Source organism: Pongo abelii, chromosome X (assembly GCF_028885655.2).
Source record: "Pongo abelii isolate AG06213 chromosome X, NHGRI_mPonAbe1-v2.0_pri, whole genome shotgun sequence".
Lineage (NCBI taxonomy): Eukaryota > Metazoa > Chordata > Mammalia > Primates > Hominidae > Pongo > Pongo abelii.
Genome location: NC_072008.2, coordinates 113,576,862 through 113,590,655, shown reverse-complemented (window position 1 = coordinate 113,590,655; position 13,794 = coordinate 113,576,862). Strand labels below are relative to the sequence as shown.

At 48.1% G+C, this 13,794-nt stretch overlaps 1 protein-coding gene across 5 annotated transcripts in view; it reads left to right on the top strand.

The window, feature by feature from the left end:
* Window positions 1–124: 124 nt before the first annotated feature.
* TSC22D3 (TSC22 domain family member 3) overlaps window positions 125–13,794 on the top strand; it is a 64,176-nt gene continuing 50,506 nt past the window's right edge. Inside the window, exons 1-4 of one of the 5 annotated variants that reach the window (XM_054543969.1) lie at window positions 151–178; window positions 386–524; window positions 1,030–1,156; window positions 1,975–2,400. In XM_054543969.1, the coding sequence (XP_054399944.1) occupies window positions 2,081–2,400 (320 nt within the window). In that variant the 5' untranslated portion in view covers window positions 151–178; window positions 386–524; window positions 1,030–1,156; window positions 1,975–2,080. The other 4 variants (XM_054543967.1, XM_054543968.1, XM_054543970.1 and 1 more) reach the window with 4 other exon arrangements.

The window sequence follows — 13,794 nt, the reverse complement described above, 5'->3', positions numbered from 1 at the left end:
AGTGTAGCAGCTCCGCCTCCTACACTTCTTCCCTGCTACTCTTAGAACCAATGCACTGTGGATTCCACCAGGGGGCACCTCTGGTGCCTCTCCGAACTTCTGTGACGCAGGCAGAGAACGTTCAATGTCTTGGACACTAGATGGCAGTATATGCCGCTCTATTTCAAAGGCCGGACTTGTGAGTGAAGGGGCCGATGGGGGGTGGGGAGTACTGACTGAAATGTAAGTCAGTTTTACGTGAAAACTGAACGTCATGAAAAGTTTAGTTTTTTCAGACACTAATAATTATTTAATCCTACACATTTAAAGTATTCTAAGTCTCTGAGTCCTGAAACACCCTGGAAACCCACCACTTGCCCACCCAGAATATCCCTCCATCTTACAGAGCTGGGGCACACCCCTCAGGCCTGTGAACGTGGAATCGCTACATCTATTGAAAGGGTAACGACAGACCGAGATCAACTAAGGTGGCAGGTGAGGTTCAGAAAAGGAGAAGGAGAACAAATTTGGAGAAATAGGAGAAGGTAAGTGAAGTGAGGAAAAAGACGGGGTGCTGAAGTAAGAAATGAGGGGAAAATAAAATAAGGGAAATGGCGGGGGGGTGGGAGAAAAATGAGAGAAAAAGAGGAAAGGGGAGAAAGGGGAAATGAGGAAATAGAGAAAAGGAGAAAAGAAATAAGGAAAGAAAGGTAAAAGAATGGAAATGGGGGAGAAAGTAGAGGAAATGGGTAAAGAAAAGAGAAAAAATAAGGGAAATAGTGGAATGAGTGGAAGCAGAAGAGCAGAGAGAAGGAAGGGGAGGATTGAGGAGAGACGGTGAAGGGGCAGAGGGAAGCCGGGACAGAGACTGCCTCTGAGGGGTTCAGGGAAGAGAGGACACAGCGAGCTGGGGAAAGGAGGTGACGATATCGTTAAGTAAGAAGAAAGAGACAGAAACTGAGGAGAGTTTGAGCGTGCTTCTGTGAGTTTTGCTTACGGCATTTATTGGGTACTCCTAATGTGTGCCTGGCACTCTCTGACTCTCTGCAGGGGCAACCGCTCTCCTTGCACGGCCCGCCCCCCCAGGAAAAGGGGGGTTTTGGAGGGCGGCAGTTTAAGGCTACAACACTTGGGACTCTCGAGGGCGTCGTCTCTTCTGTAGGGGGACCCATTCGAGGTGAGACTAGAGACATTTGCCCTCACGCCGAGCTCGAGCCCCGCGAGACAGGGCCACTAAGGGGGCACGGCAGCCCGGGTGGGCTGCGTGAGTATTTCTGGCGGAGGATGCGCCATGAGCGCTGAAAGAGCCTGAACCGAAGCGTCCGGCTCGCCGAGAGAGTGAGAGCCGGGCCGGCTCCCAGGAGTGCGGGCGAGGGTGCGAGCGGCAGCGTGGATGCCAGGGCACAAGGGTGCGGGAGGGGTGGGGCGAGGGGTGGAGGGGCAGGATCCAGCCCGCTCAGGGCCCCCACCCGCCAGCCGGAGAAGCGGCGGAGGAGCGTCCTCCGCCGTCCCCTCTAGGGTAATTTACATGCTGTCATATCCCAGTGCTGACTCCCGGGCGTGCAGACCGCTCACTAGCTCACTCGCTCTCAGCTCCTGCCACCGCTCAGCCGTCACAGCCCAGGGGAGCCCGAGAGCCTGAGAGCCTGCAAACCGGGGAGGGAGGGAGCCAAGGAGGGAGGGAGCAAGGGCGCGCCCTGGCTCTCCCTCTGCCCTGCTGCCCGCCCTTCCTGCCTCCACAGGTCCGCCCCAATCCCCGCTCACACTTGGGAAACTTGGGACTGCGCTGGGGCCGCGTGTGGCACCTCAGGGGGGCGGCCCCGGCCTCAAGAGGAGGGGGAGGAGAAGGAGGAAGAGGAGGAAGTGAGCCCGAAGGATCCGCTCGGAGCTGTTTGTCCAGCTGTTTCTATTCGCACCCGGAGCAGTACAGCCAGAAGGGGGCCGAGCCGAGGGTGGCTGGCTTTAGGCGCTAATTTCCAACTCTTTTCCTCACAGCTTGTCTTTTCCAGGCACCCTGGAGTCCCCTCAGGCCAGCCCGGTGGGCGCGCACCTGCCAGCCGCCCCTGACCTCGCAGGCCAGGCGACCTCCGAGCCTGAGAAGATGGCCCAGTCCAAGCTCGACTGCCGCTCACCTGTCGGCCTCGACTGCTGCAACTGCTGCCTGGACCTGGCCCATCGGAGCGGGCTCCAGCGAGGCAGCAGCGGGGAGAACAACAACCCGGGCAGCCCTACAGTGAGCAACTTTCGGCAGCTGCAGGAAAAGCTGGTCTTTGAGAACCTCAATACCGACAAGCTCAACAGCATAATGCGGCAGGATTCGCTAGAGCCGGTGCTGCGGGACCCCTGCTACCTGATCAACGAGGGCATCTGCAACCGCAACATCGACCAGACCATGCTCTCCATCCTGCTCTTCTTCCACAGGTGGGTGGCTCGGCACACGGCGGCAACTCGGTCCTTGCTCCCACCAGCCTCTGCTGCACCCTCGCCTCTGGCAAAAGGGGCAACTAGGAAGTTCAGGAGGGGTACTGGGGAGGTCTGACTCAGGCTGCAGTGACTGGACCTTGAGGTTGCCTGGAGTACCGCGGAGCTGAGGAGAGGCCTGGCAGGTGCAAGCCCTATTCTGAAAGGTGCCTGCAAAGGCTTTCTGATGGGGACGTTGGGGCCTAGAAGGTGGGCAGACCCCAGATGGTTTGGAGGTAGCTGAAAGTATCCCCTCCTCAAAAGCATACATTTCCATAGCCCCTTTGGAGATTCTGCCATGGGGTCTTCTTGAGTTCCAAGTTCTACCCTTCTCAAAAGCCCATCTCAAATGTGCAAAATCAGATTGAAACTACAAGGGCTTTAAAATTACTGAGTGCCCCTGACTGACAGTGAGGGCAAGCAAAATGTCAAGACAAATTAAACTGCTGGTGGTGGGAGAGGGAGATGGGGAGGGGGAAATTTTTAAAAATCAGAGACTTGTGAGAATTTCTTGAGCCTCTGGATGGGAGGGATTCGCCTCCTCCATGGATCACAGCCTTAAATTTCAAATGTAAGCTAAGCGCAACCCCAGAGACCACCCTAGGACATCTTGAGTGCCTCAAGAACTATGTGTGGCAGGAGGGCGGATGAATCCATGTCGTTGCAGGCGTGTATTGGAGTACCGGTCAAGCTTTCTAGAAATCCTGCTGGGGAGGCAAGGAGAGAACAAGGGAGGGAAAAAACACAATGGGAAGACCCAAGGCAGCTGCTGTCCTTCAGTTTGAGACACTTTGGCAAGAACCAGTCTCTGGGAACAACTGAGGCAATTTAGAGGCAGGGCAGACAACATCAGGAAACCCAGCCATGGATTTAGTGTCCTTAGCGCCATCAGGATAGGGCACCAGCATGTGTGTGTGAATGTATAAGGGAGGATTTATTCTTGCTCAACAACACAGGTTATGTAAGAGAAAGACATCGCCACTGTGGGAGACCTGGGTTGTGGTACAAGTTATGGCTTCACCTGTTTGTATGAGCCTGAGCAAGTCGCCTGACCTCTCTAGTCTCTCTAAGGTTCCTTTTAGCTCTGAGATTCTAGGTTGTAGGCAGGTGATGTGCCCAAAGTGATAAGAAATTCTGAGCACCTACAAAATATTTGGAATGCAAGCAGGCTCAAATAGGAAATTTAAAAAGTAATCGAGAAAGGCAGGCGCTATTCTCACTTAATGCTGAGAGCAGTTTTGCCTCCCTTGCCCCAAGACAAATCCACCATCGCCTCCCCCTCAGCCCAGCCCCAGTGATTCTGGGCAAGACAAGCAGGGCCGCTAACCTCGTTAGTGTTATTATAACAAGTCGTATTCCTCGGGCATTTTTGACACCATTGAAGCCCTTTCTCATCTATTATTTCACTTTAGGCATCAAATTATCTCATTGTCTAAAATAAACCAGGCTGGATTTTTAAAAATAATAAAATAAAATAAACCAGGCTGCTAGCAGAAAGGTTTCGAGGGAATCTTCATTTCTAGTGAAAGATTACTACAAGTGTATTCAGCCCACAGACGCTGAAATCCTGCCGAGCGAAAGCCCTAACAGGCTCCTAAGGATCCCACCTGTCTCTGTTGGAGAGTGGCAGTGGGGGAGGGGTAGTAGAAAAACCTGGAAAGAGCGCTTGTAGCATTTGCATTTGTTCAACTGGGAGAGAAACTGCCACTCCAGGCTTTAGGAAAGTGTGAGAGGGGGTGCTTCCTCTGGTTCTGGGCCTAGGAGGGTCAAACCTGGGTGAGGGAAGTGTGAGGCTAAAAGCCTGAGATCAAAGTGTTTACTTCTGCCACACCTCGGGAGCATCCTGGTTGTTTGGGTTTGTGGAAAGGGAATACCTCCTTTGTCATCTACTCCACTAATACGAGTTTATTGACTCTTGGTTTTCGGCAAAGCCTGGAAATGCTACAGGGTGGAGATGTAGGGGGGTGGCGTTATAGGTATTGGTTGAGGGAGAAGCGCAAATTGTAGGAAAGGTTTATGTGAGCACCCTGCCTCCTTCGATCAGAGCAACTCTCTCAGCGTTCAAAACCAATGAGGAGCTAACCAGCAAGCTCTCAGCCTTCGCTAAGGCTGGGGAGTAACAGGGTCCTGTGGTAACAGTCTTATAGTTCTAAGAGGACAAAGCATTCTCTTGCTTTTATTTATTTTTATTTTTATTTTTTTTCCTGAGACAGAGTCTCACTCTGTCACCCAGGCTGGAGTGCAGTTGCATGATCACAGCTCACTGCAGCCTCAAACTCCCGGGCTCCATCGATCCTCCCACTTCAGCCTCCCAAGTAGCTGGGACTACAGGCACACACCACCATGCCCAGCTAATTTTTGTATTTTTTTTAATAGAGATGGGATCTTGCCATGTTGCGCAGGCTGGTCTCGAACTCCTGGGCTCAAGCGATCCGCCCACCTCAGCCTCCCAAAGTGCCAGGATCACAGGCATGAGCCACTGATCACCTCTTGTCTTCCTTGACAATTGGGACCTTAGAGACTGGGGATTCTGAATTCGGTTTAGGTTTTGCCCAGTATGACACGCTCATTAGCAAACTAGAAGACCATTATTGCTGGTCATGGGGCTTCTCCAATATCTGGGGTAGACAGCCTTCTCCTAAGTGAACATATCCCTTGTTACTTCATTAAATTCCCTGGGTTTCTATCATCATACTTCAGCCATCGTTTTTACTTCTATTCAATTTAATGATTTGACATTTCAGGTTCCTGTTGGCTGCTTTTTTCCTTTGTCAACTTTCAAGGCCTCTCCTGCTGGAGAAGCTAGTCTCCCACCCCTCCTCCTGCAGTCCATTCCTCTGCCAAGAGGGCTCCTATATTTTTAGGAAGAAGGGCAGGGCACATTCTTGATTTACATCTGGTTTGTCTGCTTTGACCTGTCCCTGGCTCCCAGCTTCGTTCTTGGTTTCCTTGGAACACAAGAGTATAAGCAATTTGAGGGCAGGGCTGTGTTTTACTTGCTTGGTTTTCCCTTGGCTTTTAGTTATACAGCCAATATTCAATAAAGGTTTCTTTAGTTGGATGACTACTTAAATATTGACGTGGTCCCTTGTAAAGATTTTACAACTTTATGCTGTGCTAGAAAATCCTTATTAATGTTTAAAAGTTGTTTTCCTTCCGTTTTAACCACATGCAGTAACTCTCATAGCCTGATGGAAGTCCTGATAGTGCTGTGTATATACATACGAATCAGTGAGAATGGGCATGCAGCCTGTTGGTATGTAAATGGTACCTGTAAACAATTGGGTTGGGGAAGAAGTGTATTTTAAACACCATCCCTTCAATCTTGTATTATGTAACTAATAACCATAATAGATTAATAACTAACACTTCTTGAACATTCACAATGTATCTGCATAATCTCATTTAATATTTACATCAACTCTTTGGAATGGGTTTGTTTATTTATTTATTTATTTATTTATTTTGAGACGGAGTCTTGCTCTGTCGCCCAGGCTCTGGAGTGCAGTGGCACGATCTCAGCTCACTGCAGTCTCCACCTCCTGGGTTCAAGCAATTCCCCTGTCTCAGCCTCCTCAGTAGCTGGGACTACAGGCGCACGCCACCACACTCGGCTAATTTTTGTATTTTTCAGAGACGGGGTTTCACCATATTAGTCAGGCTGGTCTCGAACTCCTGATCTCAAATGATCCACCAGCCTCAGCCTCCCAAAGTGCTGGGATTACAGGCATGAGCCACTGCACCCGACCAAATGGGTACTATTATCACCCATTTTCATTTTATAAAGAAGGAAATTGAGGCTTGGAAAAAATTAAGTATCTTGCCCAATGCCTCACAATGAAGAGCAGAGCCTGAATTGTCTATGAAGAAAGAATTGTTAAGAACACTCAGTAACTAAACTAATGCTAAAGAAATTCTTGGAACACTTAAGAATTGTCTATGAAGCAGAGGTAAATGTGAGCTCAGAACCTTTCCAAATGGTCAAAATGTCCTTATTAGGTAGGGAAACCAACCATCCCTGTCCTGGGACATTGGACTGCCTGTACTCAAACTAGAACAGTCCTAGGGAAACTGGGATGGTTGGTCACCCTGTTGTTAGGGGACTTCCCCCTTGTCATTTGAATATGTTTCTTATACTGGAAAACTTAGGAGGGAGATAGAATATTCTGGGCAAACAGCAGAAGTTTCCAATTCAAACGTAGCATATGAAAAAGCTTCCCAAGTTGACATTTGAAGAGCCTTCCTTAATTTTTCTGACCTGTAAAGTATAACAACCTGTAATGGGAGCTTTGGCAGTATTTGTTGTGATTGTTGTTGCTGTAACCTCAAATTTTTTTCTAAGATTTTACCCAAAACCTCTTAATCAGCTCTGTTCTACCTTTGACCCCAGAGCATACCTGGCTAGTGTGGTCTGAAATACTCTGAATCCGATTTCCCTTCCAGCTCTAAAAACCCTAGGATTCCACCTTTAAGCTTCTGACCTGGCCCCAACTGGTTCCCATACATAAATGCTCAGAAAATGATAAAAATAGCAAACATTTCTAATTGCTTTATGTGTGCTAATTCATTTAATATCCCCTATTAATATAGTAACAAAGGGGAAGGATATAGATTCAGAGATCAGGTTTACAAGAAAAATTTGTGCAAAAAATTATTTGTGCTTCTCTAAGTGAGTCTCAGAACAAGTAATTTCATAATGTATATTCCTGGACCTGGCTTCTGAGGTGGTGGCCACACTCTCGGCATGATTTGAGTGGCTGCCTGCTGCAGTGCCTGTGTTCATACTATTTAAGATTCAGTTCTCTGTCCATGTACCATCTAAAATTCCTCTCCCAGAGCACCGCTGGTATGTAGACCACACTGTGAGAAACCCTGTATTAGAGATTGCAACCCATTGTCAACTAATTTACCATTTGATTTTGAGGATGGAGTTACTTGCTGTAGAGCGGTTTTGGGTTTCTGTGTGGTTAAGCCTGTCATTCTTTGCCTTTGTGATTTTTGCTTTTGGTATCAAGCTTCAAAAGTCCTTTCATAGCCCAAAGTAATTTAAAATAACTATTTCCTGAGTGCCTAGTGGTCTGACAAAGAATAGGCATTCTTGGATTAAGGGACATTCTCCATTAAAAGCACAAATGCATTTGCAAACTTAACATTCATGGTTTGGGTACTTCATGAGAACTCAACTGGTAAGAAACTGTCTTTTTGCTGAGGCACAGATGTGAATCACATGTGCAAGCAGGTTAGTATGTGGGGACCAGTCCTTTCACCAATGAGTGAGCCTGCTGCCCTACCCCACATCTACTAGTGTGTGTGTGTGTGTGTGTGTGTGTTTGTGTGTGTGTGAAAGAGAAAGAGAGAGATGTATTATATGTATATATTGTACATAGTACATATATATATAGTGGTAAAATAGATATAACATAAAATTTGCCATTTTAACCATTTCTAAGTGTATGATTCAGTAGCATTAGGTACATTAACAATGTTGTGCAACCATTATCATTCTGAAAATTTTGTTATCATCCCAAACAAAAACTCTGTACCCATTAAAGAATAACTCACCGTTTCCCTATTTTCCCCTCCCACTACCCCCTGGTAACCCCTATTCTACTTTCTGTCTCTATGGATTTGCCTATTTAGATATTTCATATAAATGGAATCATACAATATTTTGTGTCTGGCTTCTTTCACTCAACATGTTTTAAAGTTCATCCATGTTGTAGCACGTATCAGTACTTCATTCTTTTTATGGCTGAACAGAATTCCATTGTACGGATATACCTCTTTTGCTTATCCATTCATCTTTCAGTGGACACTTAGGTTGTTGCCCTCTTTTGGCTATTATGAAGAATGCTGCTATGAACACTGGTGCACAAGTATCTGTTCAAGTCCCTGCTTTTAATTCTTTGGGGTGTATACCTAGGAGTGGCATTGCCCAGCGCCTACTTTTCAACACAATTTTGTGGTCTACTGCTCATAGTCCACACATATGTAGGAACCTGTCATAAAATGAGCAAATGTCTCAGGGCATTCCTTGAGGAGAATGCTCCCTCTCTAAGCCAGCTGCTGGTGCTAGTGATTACAATGAAGAGAAAGCTACAAAGTTTCGCAAAGTGATGGTGCTGCCTGGGAATAGACTTTTTATGGGGGAAATAGCATGCTTTAGAGATTGCATCCATGAGTTGGAGACTGGCAAAAGTTTTAGTGTGTATCTCTCATGAATGGCCAAGGTCTAGTGTACCTTTTTAAAGAGTAACATGTGACACCATTACTTGCCATTAACTACTTTGTATGAATTTGTTTATCAGACCTCCGGTCATGGTGATAGCCAACTGGGAATAGGGTCTTATGGGACTGAAATGTGGCAAAGCCAACTTTGGAGGAGAGAGGTAGAGAGATGGGGCTGGAGCCCATGGAAGGCCTAGCTTGGGCTGTTATAGCACAGGGCCTGGACAGCATGAGAGTTCAAAAGATCTGTTTGGAAAGTTCATGCTCTTAAAGAAAGGTGGGAAGTACAGAGCTTGAATTTCATCTACTCCTCAGTTTTTGCCAGGAGTGGACTATTATTTACTGAGTCCACACCTCAGTAAATAATGCTTTCCAGGGTGACCTTAGTTTTCTTCCCTGCCTGAAGAGAAGGTTAACACTCCTCTTATATTTGCACTTGCAGATAATCCAACAAGCTCTCCATTCCGGGTAGAGGGTTGGCTCCTTTCCAGATCAGGTCCTGAAGACCAGGGAGTCTGGGTAAAATGGAGATGGATGTATCTAGCCAAGACTGCCAAGACCTCTAGGCATCCTGGGTGATGGAACCCTGCAGAGTTCTTGCCCCCACCTGGTGGGTGGGTTGGTTGGGAGGAATGAGGTTGGCCATGTCTGCACCTGGTGGTGGCTGTTGCGCTGTTTGCTCATCGTGATTCTGCTCCTACCTGAACTTTCTCTTCTTCTTATGTAAGCCATCCCTAGAGATAACTGTAAAGCCATAATCTGCCATGGCTGGCTGGGTTTATATAACAAATTGGTTGGTGTCGTGCAATAGCCTTTTGAGCCCTGGAGAAACCAATGTGCTAAGTTGAGATTAAAACATGGGTTCATTTGATGGGGTATTTTGTGTGCTCAGTGAACTCAAGGGAGAGCAGTCCATGACCACAGGGGTCAGAAAGATGAAATTTCCTTTTAAATAAAGAGAGCAATAATGGCCCAGAACATACTGTGCTGTCCCAAAGTCTGCAATAATGGGACAAGGGTTAGGGCATTGCTGTAGCACCACAGCTTTGGCAGAAAAGGCCCTCCATCGAATCCCATGGGCTAGGAGGAGCCCCATGAAGGCCAGAAGGCTAGATCCCAGTTTCAGGGCAAGCTAGGTTTGATGAAGAGTCAGGTCAGGGAAAATGTCTTTTGGAGGCCACTGTCTACCATGCTGAAATCCAGCTTAACTAGAGTTGGAGTGGGGCTAAGATGCGATCTGTGAGAGCAGAAAGCAAGCTTTTCTCGATTCTATTCCAGGCAGGAGGGAATTTTATCAGTAGGCAAGGCAAGTTCACTTGTACCTTCCAGCTGAAAATTCCTGCCCCAAAGTAGCTGTGGCCCTTCTGGAAACTGCATAAGAGGCATTAAGATCCCAGCCAGCACAGAAGACTGAATGGGAAGCTTCCCATTGTGCAGACACTAGCCCAAGGGAAAACAAGAGCTGGAAGCAGGCTGGATCACTGATGATCCAGGCTCACCATTGGCCCTCCTCTCCTGGGAGCCACTTTCCTCAAATAGGTCCAGCCAGAAATCGGGCCCCTGCCTATGGACAGAGCACACAGGGACCTTCCCCATCCTTCCTCGAAGGAAGACTTTACTCACAGAATAGGCTTGAGTATTCAACCCACTTCTTCTAATCTTCTCTTCAGGGGAGATGGAGAGCAGCTGTTCACAGCTTAGGGGTCTGGCCAGGATTCCCGCTCCATGCTATCTAGGCTGGTGATTGGCTAGAGCTATCCCTAAGGAAGAAGGGGGTGAGAAGTGAGAGGAAAGGAAGCGACTCCAGCAGCTCCTTCCTGGCTTACCCCACTCCCAAGACACCCCTCCTTCGGTGCTGCTGTTTAGCCTCACTTCCAGACTAGGCTGGGCCTAGGCCAGCCTGAGGGCCCTGACTCATAACTAGCATGTCTTATGTAACAGAGCCAGGTTACTGAGGCATCACACTTCTGCTTGCTCAGTGGTAAGCTTCCCTGGGGGCAGGCATTTGGAAGCCTGCTGGGGGTCCAAGTCAAGCTCATCATACTTCCCAAGGAAAAGCCTACTCTCCCCAGTGTCAGGCAAGCAGTCTGCTCAGAAGCAAATGCCAGGCTGCAAAGCCTGACCCGGTCCCACACTCAGCCTCCACACTCAGCAGTAAATGTAAGCAGACAGGCAAGCTGGAGTGGACTTGGTTTGGCTTGAAGCATTTTGGAGGTGGCAGGGAGGAACCTACTATCATCTGATAATGCACTGCTAAAGAAACTGTGTGGTGCATGGATAGGCCCCAGAACAGGTCGCAGAAGTCCCTCTTCCTTTTGTATCTGCTTGTTGGTTCAGAAACTATTGGGTGGGTTGGGGTGGGGGGAGTTGTTGGGGAGGGCGGAAACTCCAGGCTGACTGACACCAGGTGAAAGGGTTTACCGGAAGCTGGAGGGGGTTTACCGGAAGGTGGAGGAGCTGTTTAAAGGAAGGCCTTTCAAGAGCCAATTCCCAGTCCATGCTCCATGAAGTCTCAAAGTCCTCAGGTTGACCTGAATTCACAGTGATTCTTAGCTCTCTGCCTGGCCTATTCAGAAAATTACATTACCGGCTTAGTGGAACTGAGCCCCCAGTGAAGTCAGTATTGCCAGATTCTATGACAGGTTTCTCTAATAACAAATGTGACTATCTACAGCACAGAATACCCCCATCAATCTAATATTCCACTAGCTCAAGGTTTGCGACTGAACCAATTGCTCCTCTTCTTCTCTTCCTTTGTCTTTTCCCCAGCCTGTCTCACATGTGTTGCCATCAGGTAAATGGCTCACAGGCCGTGAGTAGGTGGGGACACTGCTCTCCACTCCAAGAAAGAGAGGAGAAACAGGGATACAAAGTCAAAAAGGTGGTGTGGGAATTACCAGCAGGCATGGTTTGTATCCAAAGCTGACTCATAAGTTCTTGGACAAGCTCAAGACTACCATCTCAGGGCTCAGAAGAGCTTGGCATCCCTAGTCCCCCAGATCACAAAATCCAGTGAAAATTAGGGGACCTGAGATGGAGATGCAGAATTTTCCTTTGTGGGACTCCTCCCAGGCTTCCAGCCCCTTTCTTCTCCCTATCCCCTCTGCCTTTTTGGTTCATAGGCTGTAGCAGTAAAAAAGAAAAAGAAACAAAGAAAACAAAACAAAGAAATAATAAATAATAAGAAAAAGAACTGCTCAGTTTTAAGGCAACATAATCTGCCTGCCCAGGTGCACAGAGAGATGAATGATGGCAGCACCTCATTCGGCCTTGTACCAAAGCGACCAAGCACTTCAATTAATCAATCCATCATTTATTGACCAAGGGCCTGCTATGTATTGAGTACCGACTAAGGATTTATTGAATGCCTATCCTGCTAATCACTGTAGAGGACACAGGAGACGTCAGAGGCTAGGACCAGGGCCCTGAGGAGCTGAGGGTATAGCAGGAAGGAGTGGAGCAGCTGCACCCAAGGCCAGTGGGGAACAAAGCACTGGCATGACCGCAGGCCTTTGCAAACCGAGTCCAGCCTCCTGCTCCTTAAAGGAAAGGCCTCAAGCTTACTGCTCCCGGGGTCCGCAGGTCTAGAGTTTGGATGGTGCCAAAGCAAACTAGGAAGGGAGAGTCTCTTTATGGCGGCAGCTTCCAGCAGAGCCTGAAAGAATGGGTTGGCTTTGGCACGATGGAAAGCAGCAGGGCTTTCAGATTGGGAGAGGGGAGGAGAACCTCGCTAGTCCAGCAGGGCTCTTGAGTAGGAAGGGGATGGCCTGGGGTGGGGACACTTTTGATTCCTTCCGGGCTGGAACCTGGAGTCACCATTGATTCAGGATCAAGAGAGAAAGGCCCACTCTGGCCCTCCCCTCATTGCCCCTCTCTGACATAGGGCAAGCCGGACCCTAGTACCCTCTCCTTGGGAACCTAGTCTAGCCCTGGGGAGGCAGAGGCCTTCAGGGCCTGGGAATAGGGAGGCACCTCCCCCTTATCCTGGAGAAAGCCCAGCAGAACAAGAAGAGTTGAGCAGGGTAGAACCAAGGGGTGCAGTCGAGGGTGGGCACCAGAGGAGCCTGGGGGCTGTGGCTTCCTATCTGTGCATCTCTGGCTTCAGTCTCCACGAGGTCCCTTCTGAGGTGGGTAACAGAAGCAGGGGTGTGTCAAGGTGCTACCACGAGAATATATAGATAATCCACCCAAGTCTCTCTGGAAAAAAAAGTTGCTGATGGCCCTGCAGGGTGGCATTTTAACCTTGTTTGCACCTTGGTCAAACCCATTTCCCAGATACCCTATAAATGAAACCTCAGGGTAGGGTTGAGAAAGGTAAGAAGCTTCAAGCTGACAGGAAGGGAGACAGAACCAGGGTGGCAAAAGAAAGCAGTCTCAGGTAAACCGGGGAAGAAAGGTGTTGTTCATGGTCAACGTTCCATCCTCACTCTCTGGGACCCTCTCCCCAGGTTAGTGTCTTGGACACACCTGTGCCCACATCCTTTCCCACCAGTACTCTGGAGAATTCATGTTTAAGTTCATGAATAGCATCAGTCAATAACAAATATTCATTGCACACTTTCAGGTGCCAGACTCGGTGGCAGGTACTGGGGATATAATGGGAAACACACGAAAGCTGTCATAGAACAGTCAACGGAGTGGGGGAGACAGGCATTAACCAGATAGTCACGCTAATGAAGTATAGTTACAAACTAGATGCCAAGAGACAAAAGGAATAGACTTCTGTCAAAGAGTTTAACAAAAGGTCACAAAAGCCTTCCTGGAGAAGTTATATTTGAGCTAAAGAAATGAGTCTCTAGCACTGAAATTCTAATAATCAGACCCAGGCCGAAGGTGATATTTTCAGATAGAAGACTTTCTGAGGAACCACTGAAGCCATACCATGTAGGTAGTTCTCACACCCCTGGAAATATCTCTAGGCCATGAGTAGCCAGCAGGTCCCAAAGGGGAGGACTGACAATTTTCTGACAAGAGGAAGAGATGAGTTTGAAGCTCATGGGGTAACTAGTATTTAATGTCATCCTTTGCTAAAAATAGTCCATGACAGTATGGAAATGTGTAAAGGCTAGCCCTGGGGACCAGTGATAAAGTGGGTATAGCCTGTGGGAAGGAAAATTTGTTTTTGTA